The sequence below is a fragment of the Scatophagus argus genome, chromosome 8, assembly GCF_020382885.2.
Source record: "Scatophagus argus isolate fScaArg1 chromosome 8, fScaArg1.pri, whole genome shotgun sequence".
Taxonomy (NCBI): Eukaryota; Metazoa; Chordata; class Actinopteri; family Scatophagidae; genus Scatophagus; species Scatophagus argus.
In genome coordinates this window covers 23,375,940-23,389,792 of record NC_058500.1, presented here as the reverse complement: position 1 = coordinate 23,389,792, position 13,853 = coordinate 23,375,940, and the positions used below count along the sequence as shown (strand labels likewise).

The 13,853-nt window shown below is 39.8% G+C and overlaps 1 protein-coding gene and 3 long non-coding RNA genes across 10 annotated transcripts in view; 2 read left to right on the top strand and 2 right to left on the bottom strand.

Moving 5' to 3' along the window:
• The first annotated feature begins 494 nt into the window (after positions 1-494).
• LOC124063927 lies at positions 495-1,909 on the top strand. Its single transcript, XR_006844179.1, has 2 exons — positions 495-1,496; positions 1,677-1,909. It is a non-coding gene; the product is annotated as an uncharacterized LOC124063927 (long non-coding RNA).
• Positions 1,334-3,743, bottom strand: LOC124063925. Its single transcript, XR_006844177.1, has 2 exons — positions 3,133-3,743; positions 1,334-1,874 (listed from the first exon to the last, which is right to left on the bottom strand). It is a non-coding gene; the product is annotated as an uncharacterized LOC124063925 (long non-coding RNA).
• A 370-nt stretch (positions 3,744-4,113) lies between these two features.
• LOC124063924 lies at positions 4,114-8,623 on the bottom strand. Of its 3 annotated transcripts, XR_006844176.1 has the most exons (5): positions 8,566-8,617; positions 7,516-7,549; positions 5,781-5,870; positions 5,609-5,710; positions 4,115-5,484 (listed from the first exon to the last, which is right to left on the bottom strand). It is a non-coding gene; the product is annotated as an uncharacterized LOC124063924 (long non-coding RNA). The 3 variants fall into 3 exon arrangements; XR_006844174.1 differs by having other exon boundaries at positions 4,114-5,484; positions 5,609-5,870; XR_006844175.1 differs by lacking the exon at positions 5,781-5,870 and having other exon boundaries at positions 4,116-5,484; positions 8,566-8,623.
• A 576-nt stretch (positions 8,624-9,199) lies between these two features.
• The window catches only part of LOC124063888 (galactokinase-like), a 20,926-nt gene continuing 16,272 nt past the window's right edge, over positions 9,200-13,853 (top strand). For 2 of the 5 annotated variants that reach the window (XR_006844168.1, XM_046397993.1), the window contains exons 1-5: positions 9,205-9,516; positions 10,337-10,526; positions 11,021-11,140; positions 11,354-11,489; positions 12,061-12,242. Coding sequence is in view for 4 of the 5 variants with exons in the window: in XM_046397993.1 (XP_046253949.1) it covers positions 9,352-9,516; positions 10,337-10,526; positions 11,021-11,140; positions 11,354-11,489; positions 12,061-12,242 (793 nt within the window). In the remaining variant the exon portion in view is untranslated. Of the gene's footprint in view, positions 9,517-10,336; positions 10,527-11,020; positions 11,141-11,353; positions 11,490-12,060; positions 12,243-13,257; positions 13,527-13,853 lie in introns of those variants that run through there. The other 3 variants (XM_046397994.1, XM_046397997.1, XM_046397996.1) reach the window with 3 other exon arrangements.

The following is a 13,853-nucleotide window of genomic DNA, read 5'->3' as shown; positions in this document are numbered from 1 at the left end:
CTGCGTCAGCGACGCCGACTATTCGTGACAAAAGGAAGTTTTTCCTCGCCACTGTCGCCAAATGCTTACTCAGTGTGGGGTTTTGCCCTGGGACCTGTTTCTCTTCTTTTTTCTGAATTTCACATTTCCACAATCTTCCACCCTGCCCAACTGAGGCCTGGTACTGCTGCTAGATCCTGAGCCCTATACGACTCTGCCTACTGCACTGACAGTGCTGCTGGATCCAGAACCCTCTCCATGGCCCTGCCTGGATCCTGCTGCTCCTGCTCTGCACTGTTCTCTCTGTCCTCCCTGTCTCTCCTCTCTCCCTCCCAGGCGGTCGCAGCAGAAGGCCGTCTACACTGAGTCTGGTTCTGCTCGAGGTTTCTGCCTGTTAAAAGGAAGTTTTTCCTCGCCACTGTTGCCAAATGCTTACTCAGTGTGGGGTTTTGCCCTGGGACCTGTTTCTCTCTGTTTCTCTTCTTCTTCTTTTTTTTTTTTAAATGTGTTGTATACACACCTGTAAAGTGCCTTGAGATAACTCTGTTATGAATTGCCACTTTAAATAAAATTGAACTGAATTGAACACAACTGAACTGAATTGAATATGTCTGGCAGGAATGGCAATGACTTATAGCAAAGCTTTGATATATAATATATTAGGATTGTTTATTTCATTTTCAACTCAGCTTGCAGGTGTTTCCACTAGAGGTAAGATGTAGATGGTCGTAGGAGACACAGGTAAGTTAAACATCAATGAAATGTCTCCTGCAAGTCTGAATTTCACTTCCCATTTGCTGGATCCACAATCTTCTACCCTGCCCAACTGAGTCCTGGTACTGCTGCTGGATCCAGAACCCTCTGCATGGCCCTGCCTGGATCCTGCTCTGCACTGTTCTCTCTGTCCTTCCTGTCTCTCCTCTCTCGCTCCCAGGCGGTCGCAGCAGAAGGCCGTCCACACTGAGTCTGGTTCTGCTCGAGGTTTCTGCCTGTTAAAAGGAAGTTTTTCCTCGCCACTGTCGCCAAATGCTTACTCAGTGCGGGGTTTTGCCCTGTGACATGTTTCTCTCTGTTTCTCTTCTTTTTTCTTTTATTTTTGAATGTGTTGTATACACACCTGTAAAATGCCTTGAGATAACTCTGTTATGAATTGGCACTTTAAATAAAATTGAATTGAATTACATTGAACTGAAGTGAAAGTCTCCAGTGAATCTTAGAAAATTGATTATTTATTTTAATCACTCTTTTGATTTTTTGTATTCCTGAGGTATTGATGGTTACGCTTAGAGGTAAGTAAAAAATGCTGAAAAATGTCAGTGAAATTCTCCTGCAATTTTTCCAATTAATTTAATAATTTTTGTTGTTTTTTTGTTGTTTTGTTTTTGTAGTTTCCGTTTTTTCTTTTTTTTTTTTTTGTTTCCACAGATGCTGACCTGAGAAGTGCAAGCCTTGGATCTCCACAAGCACAAAGATATGGACCAGATGACAGGGATTACTGCAGGACCATCTGGAGGGTGGTGCGGTTGTATTGCCTTTGTGCTGTTTTCAACTGAATATATGTCAAAAAGGATTAACAAATGATCACATTCTGTTTTGTTTTGCACAGTGTCCCAATCATTTTGGAACTGTGATTGTAAAAATAAGTAGTTGAGTAGTTAGAAAATTCTCATATTCTGTCCTATTTCTGTTCTATACAGCAACCCCTGACCCCACCCTCTACACCTGTCCAGACAGATCGGGCCCGACCAGCACAGGGGATGCTGTTGTTTCCATTCACTTCTTCTGTGCTGGTGGGTTTGGGATGCTCCTCACAGATCTGCACATCGGAAGTTGCCACCAACTCACTGCATCTCGACTCAGAAGTCAAGTCAGTTAAGAAATTGAGTCAGTTCATTCTAGGAAAAAAAAGATAAATAATAAATACTGTGAATTTTTTAATTCAGTGTGTTTCTGATTTTAATTTTACTGAAATGTTTTCCAATGTTGAATTTTATTTCCTTGTTACGAAACTGTAAGGGAATCATGCAGCTCTTTTAAGCCCTAAGAGAAGTGACTATTGTTCTGAAGCACTGACAATAATCATTAATACAAAATCAGAGAGCAGGACTAGAAGCACAAATATTTTATGATACTAAGCTTGTGATGTCCTTGAACAAAGCAGAGAACTTCTAAAATGTTCCAGATGAGCTACACATTAGCCGACCACTCACATGGTTGTGAATGTGTAAAATTGTATGAAGCAGAGTTTCAGTAAACACTGTCAAACCTCGTCAGCCAAAGCCACAGAGATAAACATTTATTTACTAATGAAGCATAGATTCTTCCATCAATGCTACATTAAATGGTTACGTAAGTTGGCAGTTCATATTGAGTAAGTCTTAAATGTTTTTACTCACAGATTTCATGTTTTTAGAGCAGAGGGCTTTCCACTAAGAAGAGACAGGTGAGAGTGTCTTACACTGCTTTACTTCAGTGTAGGACATAATGAGTCTCTCCACAGTGCTCCTTGAAAGCTGACGAAAAGTCATGTATCTTCATGACACCATAATGTAAAAAGGTGCGTGTATATGTGTGTGTCAGACTCAGGCTGAGAGTCAGTCATGAGTGTGCATGACGTGAAATTACAGTTACTGAAACATGGAGTTACATGGTTTTCAATAGATGACTGTCACAAGAAACCTCTCATCAGACTGTTGTGTTAGTGGGAGAATTCTAAGGTCATGTGACAGCCAACTTTGTAACATCACACACCACATATTTCAGAGCCCTCTGAATTTACAGAGGGTACCTAATGCCTTAGGGAAAACAACACTGCGGTCCTTATCGTTGCAAAGAGATAAACGACTTTGGACCGGTTGCTTTCACATGCCAGCTGATGAAATGTTTTGAGATAATTAAGTCTATTCTCATTAATAAAATGAAAGCCCAATAGGACCCCTGGTGTTTGCCTACAGGGGCATGAGGGTGGCGTAAGATGCTATGCTTACCTTACTTAACCTTCTTTATAGCCACCTCAAACAAGGAAAAACTCATGCTCACTTCCTATTTGTTGACTGTCACAAATCAAAACATGTTGCATCTACAGAGACATTTTAACACTTGGGTTCTCCTTTGTCACACTGTCCACAACTAAAAACAACACAATACACTTACACTACTTTTATGTCTCACTGTGCTCTTCCATTCATCTTCCTTCATCTTGTTGCTCTTCCCCGGCCTGTTTCCTCTTCTTTGTTGTGTCCTGGGGCTTTTCCTCATCTTGTTTCTCATTCTGTGGCTCCTCTGGGGTCCTTCTTATCACTTGAGATCGTAGAGTTTCCCTGAAAGCCCAGAAGAACAAAAGCAAATCAAACTTGCATTCAATCTGACAAAAATCATGGCAACAATATTACTGTATATATTATAATATCTTTAAAAGTCATTTTACTCCATGAGGCTAACTTTCATTAGTTATACACACAGATATACCCTTACCATTAATTCTGTGATAAATAAGCACATTTCTTTACACGGCTATAAACTAGATACTGAATGGAAAAAGCACAGTATCATTAAAGCCATTTTTATTCCTTTTGGTTAACTTTGTTACTGTTCACATCACTAACAACATATTGAAGCCACTGTAGCATTTAGATTATCAGTGCACCATGTTCTTCCATGTCATCCATGTCCATGTCGCTTCACTCATGTCTTCTCTGATCCTGGAGCTGTTCATCACGTCTGGGTTCCTTCTGTTCTGGTCTCATCTTCTTCACCCTGTCCCACCTTCCACACTCTCAAAAAAGTTTGACCATTGGCTGCTTAAAAAAAATTATGGCAAGAAAGTGATCCTTAATATAATTGAATAGATTTTATGTACTACAAATCTATTGATTTAAGTTCATTTAAACAAAACACTTAAGTACAAAATAATGAAATTATCAGCTGAAATATTTTGGATTTACTAATATTATGGCAATTTTTTTTATTTACTAGGTATCTGAACAAAAGTAAGTTAGATTTACCAAATATCTGCAAAAAAGTGATTTACTACATTTACTAACTATTTAGGTGGAATTAATTTATATTTACTAATTACCTGGACGAAACGTATTTTAATTTGCCATTAAGCTTTCTTGTTACAAGAATTTACTGCAGGGCAGGAAAACAGCAGGTAATTAAACATTTATTTGTGTTTTGCATAAACAAAAATAAATACATTTTTTTCTGTATAAACTGAAATGGTTAAGGTCAATATGTTTCTAAACAATTAAAAGAAACACATCCCATGCTCACTGACTCAAGTCTGGGATAAAGGTCAGGTCCTTCATTTGGTTTAGTTCTTCACTACTACAGTGGAACTCAAATCATTTATTTGTGCAAATTCCAGCTTCTCTATGAAACATGTATCCCTGATGTACACAACAGAATCACAGCAGCAGCTAACCCTGTGCCAATAATAAGTCCTAAAAGGGGTGCCCCTCTCCTCACATGACTAATTGGATTTTTCTGAACAAACACCTGAACAGCAATTAACTACAGTACTGCAACTTCAAGCTTCGAAGTAAACCATGTGGCAGTGACTTAACAATTCATACAGAAAACGCACAACAAGTGAAACATCAACAACTACATCAGTTAAAACTGTGTGTGCATATTTCAAAACTATTTTTCCCAGAAAGGCAGGGAGGTTTGGGGCCTGCAAGCAGAGTGATCAAATATTCTGGAAAAAAAAAAACAAAGGCACTTGCTATTTGAGGTTGACCACTCACACAGGTAGCCTCCTCTGCGTCAGATCAACATATACAGCTTATGCTCACAACTAGCAGTGGCACAAAACACAGGTAAAGACTCAGCAGAATATTTTCCGCCTTCATAATGAAGCTGTGAGGTGGCGTTACAAGAACAACCAGAAGAATCATGAAAAACAAAAGAGTCCGGTTTTGCCTCTATGAAAGTGGACTGTGTCACTGGCATCCATAAGCTGGTGGCTGAGTGTTCATAGTCCATCAAGAAGCTCTGTGTTTTCATAGTGCAACTCTCACTGTCCATACCAAGCTACAAAAACAGTTACTTCGAGTCGTGTCGATTATAAGTCCAAAGTGTAACATCACACGCTTCAAGTGAGTATGGATAAGGTGTTTTTTCTGAATAAGACTTGAATACTTAACTGCAGTACAGAATTACGGAGCACTCCAACGTATTTAGGGGTCCCTTTTTAAGCCAGCAGCTTGTTCTTGAGGCTGTTCACTTTTGGGGAAAGCTTTGAACAATCCAGCTCGAGGAAAAGTTTCTGAAAGGCTTCAGAAGTGTACCTGAGTTCCTTGGGATAGGCAAGATCCACTGCATACGTCAATCCCATGAGCATGGCACAAGCCCTTGGAAAGTTACCCAGACCAGTCAGGACCTTTGTTCCTTCTATCACAATTCCGATGTCCTCTCTACCCTCTGACGGATTAGTCTGGATGCTGTAGATTTTCATCCCTTGTACAGCAAGGTCCTGTCAACACTGTCCTCATCTGCATCCTAAAATAACAAGAACATTGTGTATTTCAGACTATACAGCTATAGGAGAAGGTCCTAAATAAACAGAGATAAAAGAGAGAGAGAGAGATCACTTCTGTATATTTTAATATATATTTTAACTTACATCATATTCTTTAAAGAGGTGCTCAGCATATTCCCCAAGGTACAACTTCAAACACCAGATGACAACATCTCTGGCTATATTGATGGCGGGATTGCTAGGTGCCTGAAATAACACAAATTAATATTACTCAAAGTCATTGTGCAGTTTTTAATACCAGGAGGTAAACACTGACCACTGGCATTGACCACCAGTCTTATGAAACACTCCTTGTGGTAACTGAGGTTTCCAGAGGACCAACTAGAACTTCAGGAAGTCACCGGTCCTGGAAAAGGAAATATGACTATCATTGAACTTATGGTGAGCAGAAAGCTGAGTTTTGTCACCTTTGCACAAACTAGCTGCTACATTTTCTGATAACATACATTGCTGGTTGTACATTCAAATTTACAGTAGCGATATAATTCTAAAAATGTAACTTAACAAAGATTGCAAAAATTGGCTATTTCGCAAACTGTTGACATGTAAGCAGCTGGAAAATAGTCAGATGTTTACATTTATACAGAAGATACACTGGTAAGAGGAGAGTACCACATGTAGAACACATATAGAGCAAATTTTAACCTGTGTTAAAATCTGTGTCAAAGAATATTGTTGATGTCTTATACTTTTGTGTTTCAGAAATGTATTGTAAATGTTTCACAAAAGACAGTTTCATGGCCTTTCAGATGATTTCCAATATGTTGGAAGAAGTCATTCTCAGCAGAACAACTAGAATCACAAACTAAACACTTAAAAGTGGAGGTGATATTTGGCTGCAGACTGTCCTCAGCTGCATGGTACCTGGACAAATGTGTGTGAAGCGCACTCTGCGTTTTGAATGTGCAAGGGCAACTACCATAGAGACATGGCTGAGATTGCCCACGACTAAATGTTGCATGTTGTAGTCTGTAATGTTTTAGTAGGTTCCCTTTTGTAGAAGACTTGCAGATCTTACACTGCCATCCCATAGACATAAACCTAAACTAGTGAGTGTGATCTTACACTGCCATCCCATAGACATAAACCTAAACTAGTGAGTGTGATCTTACACTGTCATCCCATAGGCATAAACCTAAACTAGTGAGTGTGATCTTACACTGCCATCCCATAGGCATAAACCTAAACTAGTGAGTGTGATCTTACACTGCCATCCCATAGGCATAAACCTAAACTAGTGAGAAAAGAAAGTCCTATTAACTTGTACACAGGATAACTGCATAAATAGTAAACTACTTCATTAGTAAAACTGAGGACCTTTGATTTTAATGTTGGTTCTTTTTCAATCATATACATTTAAATAGTTCTTGTCTGCCATTTATGAAAGTTCACAAAAAGATATGTCCAAATCAAGTCTCATCATAATTTAATTCTTCCTGGTGGTGGCGCCAAACTGTTTTTTTTTTTTTTGACCGTGGAAGTTTCCCAGCAGCCAGAGCCCAGGGGGGGCCGGTGGGAGGAGGCAGAGAGTCCGCAGCTGCCACACCGCACAGCCTTTTTCAAGGCACTTAACCCCCCCATGCTGCCCACTGCTCCTGTGTGTGTTTCACTGCATGTAATTTGCTGGGTGTTGCATGTGTGTGTTCAACTAAGGATGGGTCAAATGCAGAAGACGAATTCAGTGTGTGTATGTAAAAATATATATACTGTCAATAAAGCTGATTCTTCTTATTCTCCTTCTTAATTGTATCTACGAAAAGCGTTTTCTATATTTTATGCTGCTTTCATTTCAACTTCAGGTTTTGACCATCACTGATGATCTAAAGTGTAGCAAATTTGCTTAACCAGCAAAGGTTGTTTTTTATAAGTTATGAAGTTATGAAGTTATCAACATGGTATTGCAAAACAGTGAACAAACCCTTGCACATACTGTATATGAAATGTAACATAATAGTATACTGTGTACTGTATATCGTAAGTGAAATACATACCTGTTGTTGAATTGTTGACAGAAACTTCATGCACCTAGAATGAAATGCATAGCTTTAAGTCATTTGGATAATTAATATTTGAAGCACAAACTCAAACACACGTGTATTCATGTCTCCCTGTGACAGACTGTCATGCAGTCATCACCTATTCATTAACACAGCATGATGTTTTGTTACACATATACCAGAATAATAATATAAAGGAAAAAATATTTATATGCGCATATGCGCTCTTATTGTGTCATTTATTTTTCTCTTGTCATTCAACATCCATGCACATTGCCAAAACTGACTGATCTGGAGTGATGAAAACAGGTTATTTGCAATGTGACCTATATATTTGACAAGGCTATGCTGTGGGAAGACACATACGTTCTCTCTTACTATTTTGCGCATAAAATGTGGCATAATGTATACAGTGTTATGAATCTATAGGAGCAAACAGACAGTAACAGTGACGAAGCCAGGGTTAGTACAATAAAAGGGGGGCGCGGGGGACCCCACACCACCAGTCCTGCACTGCGGTCAAGCCAGCCTGCGATTCCAAAACGCGGTCAAGCCAGCCTCCCCAATGTTTTCGAGTGCCCCCGTATATGAGACACTATGGTAATAGCGAGTTCAAAGCGATTTCACAATAAAAGCATGAATTGCTACGGTACAGAGAAGTGCGAGGGCTGTTAAAAAAGTCAATCTCTCAATCAAGAACTTCAAATTTTTCACCTTTCGTTTCGTCTGCCCTGTCACGTGACGGCTTCTCATCAATCATAACCTCACAACAAAGTCTTTGGTCACACCACCAGGAAGTAAAAGGCACCTGACACATCCATGGCCAAAAGATTCCAGCAGTACGATTACATGCCATAGACCAGGGGTCGGCAACCCAAAATGTTCAAAGAGCCATATTGAACAAAAAAACACAAAAAACAAATCTGTCTGGAGCCGCAAAAAATTAAAAGCCTTATATGAAGGAAACACAGGCTGTAAGTGTATATTAGCTATATTAGCTTACCAAAATGACCAATTTGATGAATGAATCCTTCATGTACTCACCATCTGTGAACGGTTTTCCACGCGTTATTACGTTGCAACAAAACTAGCAGCAGAAGTGGAGTTTGGAGATGCAATCCACTTCTTAAATCTATCTTTGCGCTCCTCTAATTTCTCCAAAAGTAAAGCAATCGCACTTTTTCTCTCTCACTCCCAACTGGGTGTTCTGCTGCAAATTTAGCATGCCTTCCCTGGAAATGTCTTTCCAAATCACTCTTTTTGTTATTTGACAACTTCTCATTACAAAGCAAACATGCAGGCAATCCTTCCGCATCGGCAATGAAAGCAAATGATTCGGTCCATTCTTCCTTGGATCCTCTGTTCTCATCAGCTATCTTTCGCTTTTCCCCTTTGGGATCCATGGCCCATGACACACCCGCCGGTTTGTTTACAACAGCCACCTGCGTGGCACCGCGCCGCGCTGAAACGTGTGTCGCAGGCTATGACGCACATCGTCGTTGACAGAAATGTTGAAATTTAATATTTACTATAAACATTTTTACAGCATTGGAAAACGTTAAGAATGTTTGTGTCATGTTTGTCCTCCTACAGAAACCATATTAAAACAAAATATATATTCCCCCCTATTTTTTTCCATTTACATACATTTTTGAAAAAGCTCCAGGGAGCCACTAGGGAGGCGCTGAAGAGCCGCATGCCGACCCCTGCCATAGACTCTTAGCGATTTGTTGTCCTGTAGGTTGATAATATCATCTCAATGAATTTCCCGCACACGTTTCATTGATAGACTTTTTGTTTAAAGTAGAGGTAGAAATCGTGTATTGCTCAATGGCCAGTTCCTTTCCAAGTGTGTCCGAGCTTGTTGCGGAGGCTCGGCGTTTGTACGGTGACATGTTCGGGGAAGAGGCTCCTCTGATGGCGGTGTGCGCTCCTGGACGAGTCAACCTGATCGGGGAGCACACTGACTACAACCAGGGATTTGTACTTCCAATGGTAACAGTTTGACTGTTCAATCGGTTGCACACAGCTTGCCAATGGTGATTTGGGTGAAATGATAACATCAGCATCTGTGCCACCAAATGTCATTCAAAAATCTGGAATTTAAATGTCCCCTTGCTTGTTTTGCGAACACGTTTTTCATGACACAACTTTGGCTCTCTTGAAACACGTTACAAGGAGTCTCTCTGCTGTTCGGCGGTGGAGACTCTCCTTCCAATTTCGAAATACTTGAGTATTTCCATTTTCTGCTACTCCTTTCTACTCCATACCAATTCAGAGGAAGATATTAGTTAAGTTTACTATACTGCAGTTGTTTAACAGCTTAAGATACTAGTTACATTACTTAATTTAGTGTATCAGTATGAAATGTAATATTATAGATTGAGATAAGACTTAATTGATTCCTGACTAGAAATTCATTTTCTGTCATTTTCTACCCTTCGCCATATCAGTATAAAGTTGGATTTAGCTCTTTAGTCTACAAACCCCCCCCCCCCCACACACACACACACACACACACACCACAACACACACACACAAATGAAAAATACAGCTTTTTTCAATGATTCAATGATCAGCCAGTTCTGTAATCTTGCATTAACAGCAGTTTTTAATCTCCTTTAGGGTGGGTCACTAGCATGACACATTTAGCAGAAAAGCAGAACCAAGGATTAGCAAGTGGACTATGCTTCTGTGTACCACTAATGAGAATGAAATGTTATACTTTTTGTTTGTTTATTAATGGAGTTTGACCCCTCTGACAAAGACAACCACTCAGTTTGCTTTGCGGCTTTGCTTGTGTTTGTTGAATCAGGCCTTGCCTCTGGCGACTGTGGTGGTGGGGAGTCAAACTTCTGGACATGATGTTACCGTGGTGACAGCAACTAAGGATGCTGATGAGCCTCGGAGGATGGACTTCAGCCTGCCCACTGATGGATCACCGCTGTCCCCAGGGTTACCCAGCTGGGCAAACTACGTGAAGGGTGTTATACAGCATTACAGGGGTAAACAAATGAGCAATGTATACAGCTGTAAAAACTAGGAATCGACTGTGTTTTTGTCAGGGTCCATACCGGTTACTACTAATTAAGAAGACCAGTAACCAATATTTGGACCTGATATACAGTACATTCACAGTAAAAATCAAAAATATTAGTTTCAAAATTTAGAATACAAGTTTTAGATTGTAACTAAATACATTTACTCAAGTACTATACTTAAAATGCACTAAGTACCAGCACCTTAAAATTATACTTGATTAGTTCCATTTTCTGCTACTTTATACTTTTCACTCCACTGCACTTATTAAATATCTTTAGTTATTAGTTGCAGATTCCGATTATTAATAGAAAATAGATTATATTAAGTTACCTCATGAAGCATGTACTGTCAAACTGAATGAGATCAGATGTCACAAAGGTTCTATTATCCTACACTGTTTGGACACCACATGATATTTATTAAATGTGTACTTTCTGTGCGTCCTGCTACGCTTCAGCTCCTCCCGTCCCGGGTTTCCGGGCAGTGATAACCAGCAGTGTCCCCCTGGGAGGAGGTCTGTCCAGCTCTGCCTCTCTGGAGGTGGCTTTCTATACATTCCTGCAGCAACTTAAGCCAGGTCAGTTGTTTTTTTGTTTTGTTTTTTTTTTATACAGATTTCAATATGTTTACGGTCAGAAACCTTCTTTATAATAGAGACAGATGATGAGCAATGATTTCTAAACTGATGCTCAAAATGAAAAAAAAAAAAACCCTGAAAAAAACAAAACCACTTTTCTTCTTTAGGTATATGACCGTGGATTTTTAGTATCCATTTGACATTTTTCTACAGATGATGGAGACAAGATATCCAAAGCATTAGCCTGTCAGCAGGCAGAGCACACTCACGCCGGTGTACCCTGTGGTATTATGGATCAGTTTGTGTCTGTGCTCGGCAGGGAGGGCCATGCTTTGCTCCTTGACTGCAGGTAAACATCCAAAGAGAGTCGATTAATCCAAGAGTCTTTGGTAACATCAAGATGTCTGGTTCCTTTCTTCTTTGTTACAATTTGCTTTGCTTGCTCTTGTTTTGTATGACAGATTTTATTGGGCTTTAATGTTTTGTAACCCACGCTAGTTAATCCACAAATTATCATGATCCACATAAATTTTACTATCCACAAACATGTATATTTTTATTTGTGTTTTGTACGTATAGGTTGATTTCCTTGTAAACACATGTTTTAATTTAACATAGAAATGATATATGTTTTACAAATGTAAATACCCAAATGTAGAGTCATATTTGCACATTTATGGATCACTTCCTGTCAGACCATGTGACATTTGTAACTTCCCTTCTATATGTTTTAGTAATTTTGATCTGCAAATATGTAAAGCCCATATCCCTTTTATGTGAAATTAAGGTACATATTTTATCTTCAGGGATTTAACTCCATGTTTCATGGATAGAATTCTATGTCTGTAGATAGTGAAACTTTTGTGGTTCATGGTCCATATTGCGTATGTGTACAGTTGCGTATGTGTGGTTTGACGCAGGTCCCTGGAGGCCACCCCTGTACCTCTGGCAGATCCAGGCCTGGTCATTCTCATCACCAACTCCAATGTGAAACATTCTCTGACCGGCAGCGAGTACCCCACGAGACGCAGACAGTGTGAAGAGGCTGCCTCCATCCTGGGAAAGGAAAGTCTCAGAGATGCAACTATGAAGGACCTGGAGGGTGTGAAGGCTATATTTTTATTCATTTATGCTGATCCATTTTGTCACTGGCCCACTGTCTTATCTTATTGTCCCCTGTCCAGCACTGTCCTGTCCTTTACTGTCCTGATTCCTGTCCCATCATATCATCTTTCAATCCATCAGTGTCATTCTGCTGTCCTTTTTCTTTTCTTTTCTTTCAGAATCTTTGGAAATATGTTTATCTTATTTTCCAACGGGGAGATGAGAAAAATCATTCAGTCTCTCATTCAGAGATGATGTAGTTACAGAGACAGCTAGCCTGACTCTGTCCCAAGTTCTAAAACATTCTTAACAACACTTTTAAACTAGCTTTTAATATTTGTTGAGATGCAGTCAGAAATGTCCCTTTAGCCTCCAGGCTATGGAGTCTATAGAATCATATTTCTGTTTTGCTGATAGCTAAGGTGACAGTGGCAACCGACTGACTTGCTCTCAGAACTGTGTCTTATTAAGTTCTGCATCAAAAGTGACATTTTCTGCTTTATGCTGCACAATTGTGCTGCCACTGAATGGCTCTCTAGCTATACAGCCTGCAAAAGTACCATTAAGAAGCTTACTTTGTCCCCACCAGGATATTTTTGTTAGCTTTTTAAAAGAATTACGCTTAAAGAACACAACCAGATGAGATCCTAACATCTGTATGTTATATTTACACCATATTATCTTAATTGTATTATTATCATGATATTGAGATTTCATTTTTAAATATCAGAGTTAGTCAAGTCAAGCCTGTGGATCAGTGGTTAGGGTGTCGGACCCGTAACCGGTGGATCGCTGGTTCGATTCCCAGTACCGGTGGCTGAGGCTGAGGTACCCTTGAGCAAGGTACCTAACCCCCAGTGTCCCGGGTTTGCTGTGTGTGTGTGCACGTCACTTGGGTGGGTTAAATGCAGAGCACAAATTCCGTTGGAGTGAGTTCCCTCCAATGACAAAATATGTCACTTTCATCTTTCAAGTCAAGTGGCTTATTTTATTGTCGTTTCTGCTGTAAACAGCAGTACAGTGAACAGTGGACTGAGACAACGTTGCTCCAGGGACAAGGTGCTGCACTACACCACATGAGAAGTTAAATACAACCTGTAAAGAGCTGTGCATTGTGCACACAACACAAGACTACACATAATGTGCAAGGACTACACACAGTGCACAAGGACTATACAGACTGTACATACAGCACAAAGACGATGCATAGAGCAAACAGGGAAAACGCTAAACACAAAAGGAGCACAAAGTGCAGGAAGGACAGTTAATGTATTTAATGTAAACAGTACAAACAGAATAACATGCAGTTTAAGAAGAGTTTGTGTGATGGGTGTGCACGGGCATCCACAATGCTGATGTGGTGAGAATGTCCCTGATGGAGGACAGAGAGACCCTGATGATCTCCTCTGCTCTTCTCAGCTCTCTGCTCATCAGCCAGACCTCATCAACAACAGAAGAGTCATGATTACTATTTATCTATTTATTTTCCAGCTGATACGATAAGCGATCATTACCTGCCTCTCATGGCTGATACCTAAGATAAGTGATAACATCACACTTTACTTTAAAAAGAAGTTCAAAGCCTGTAGTGCATACCCCAACCTACTGA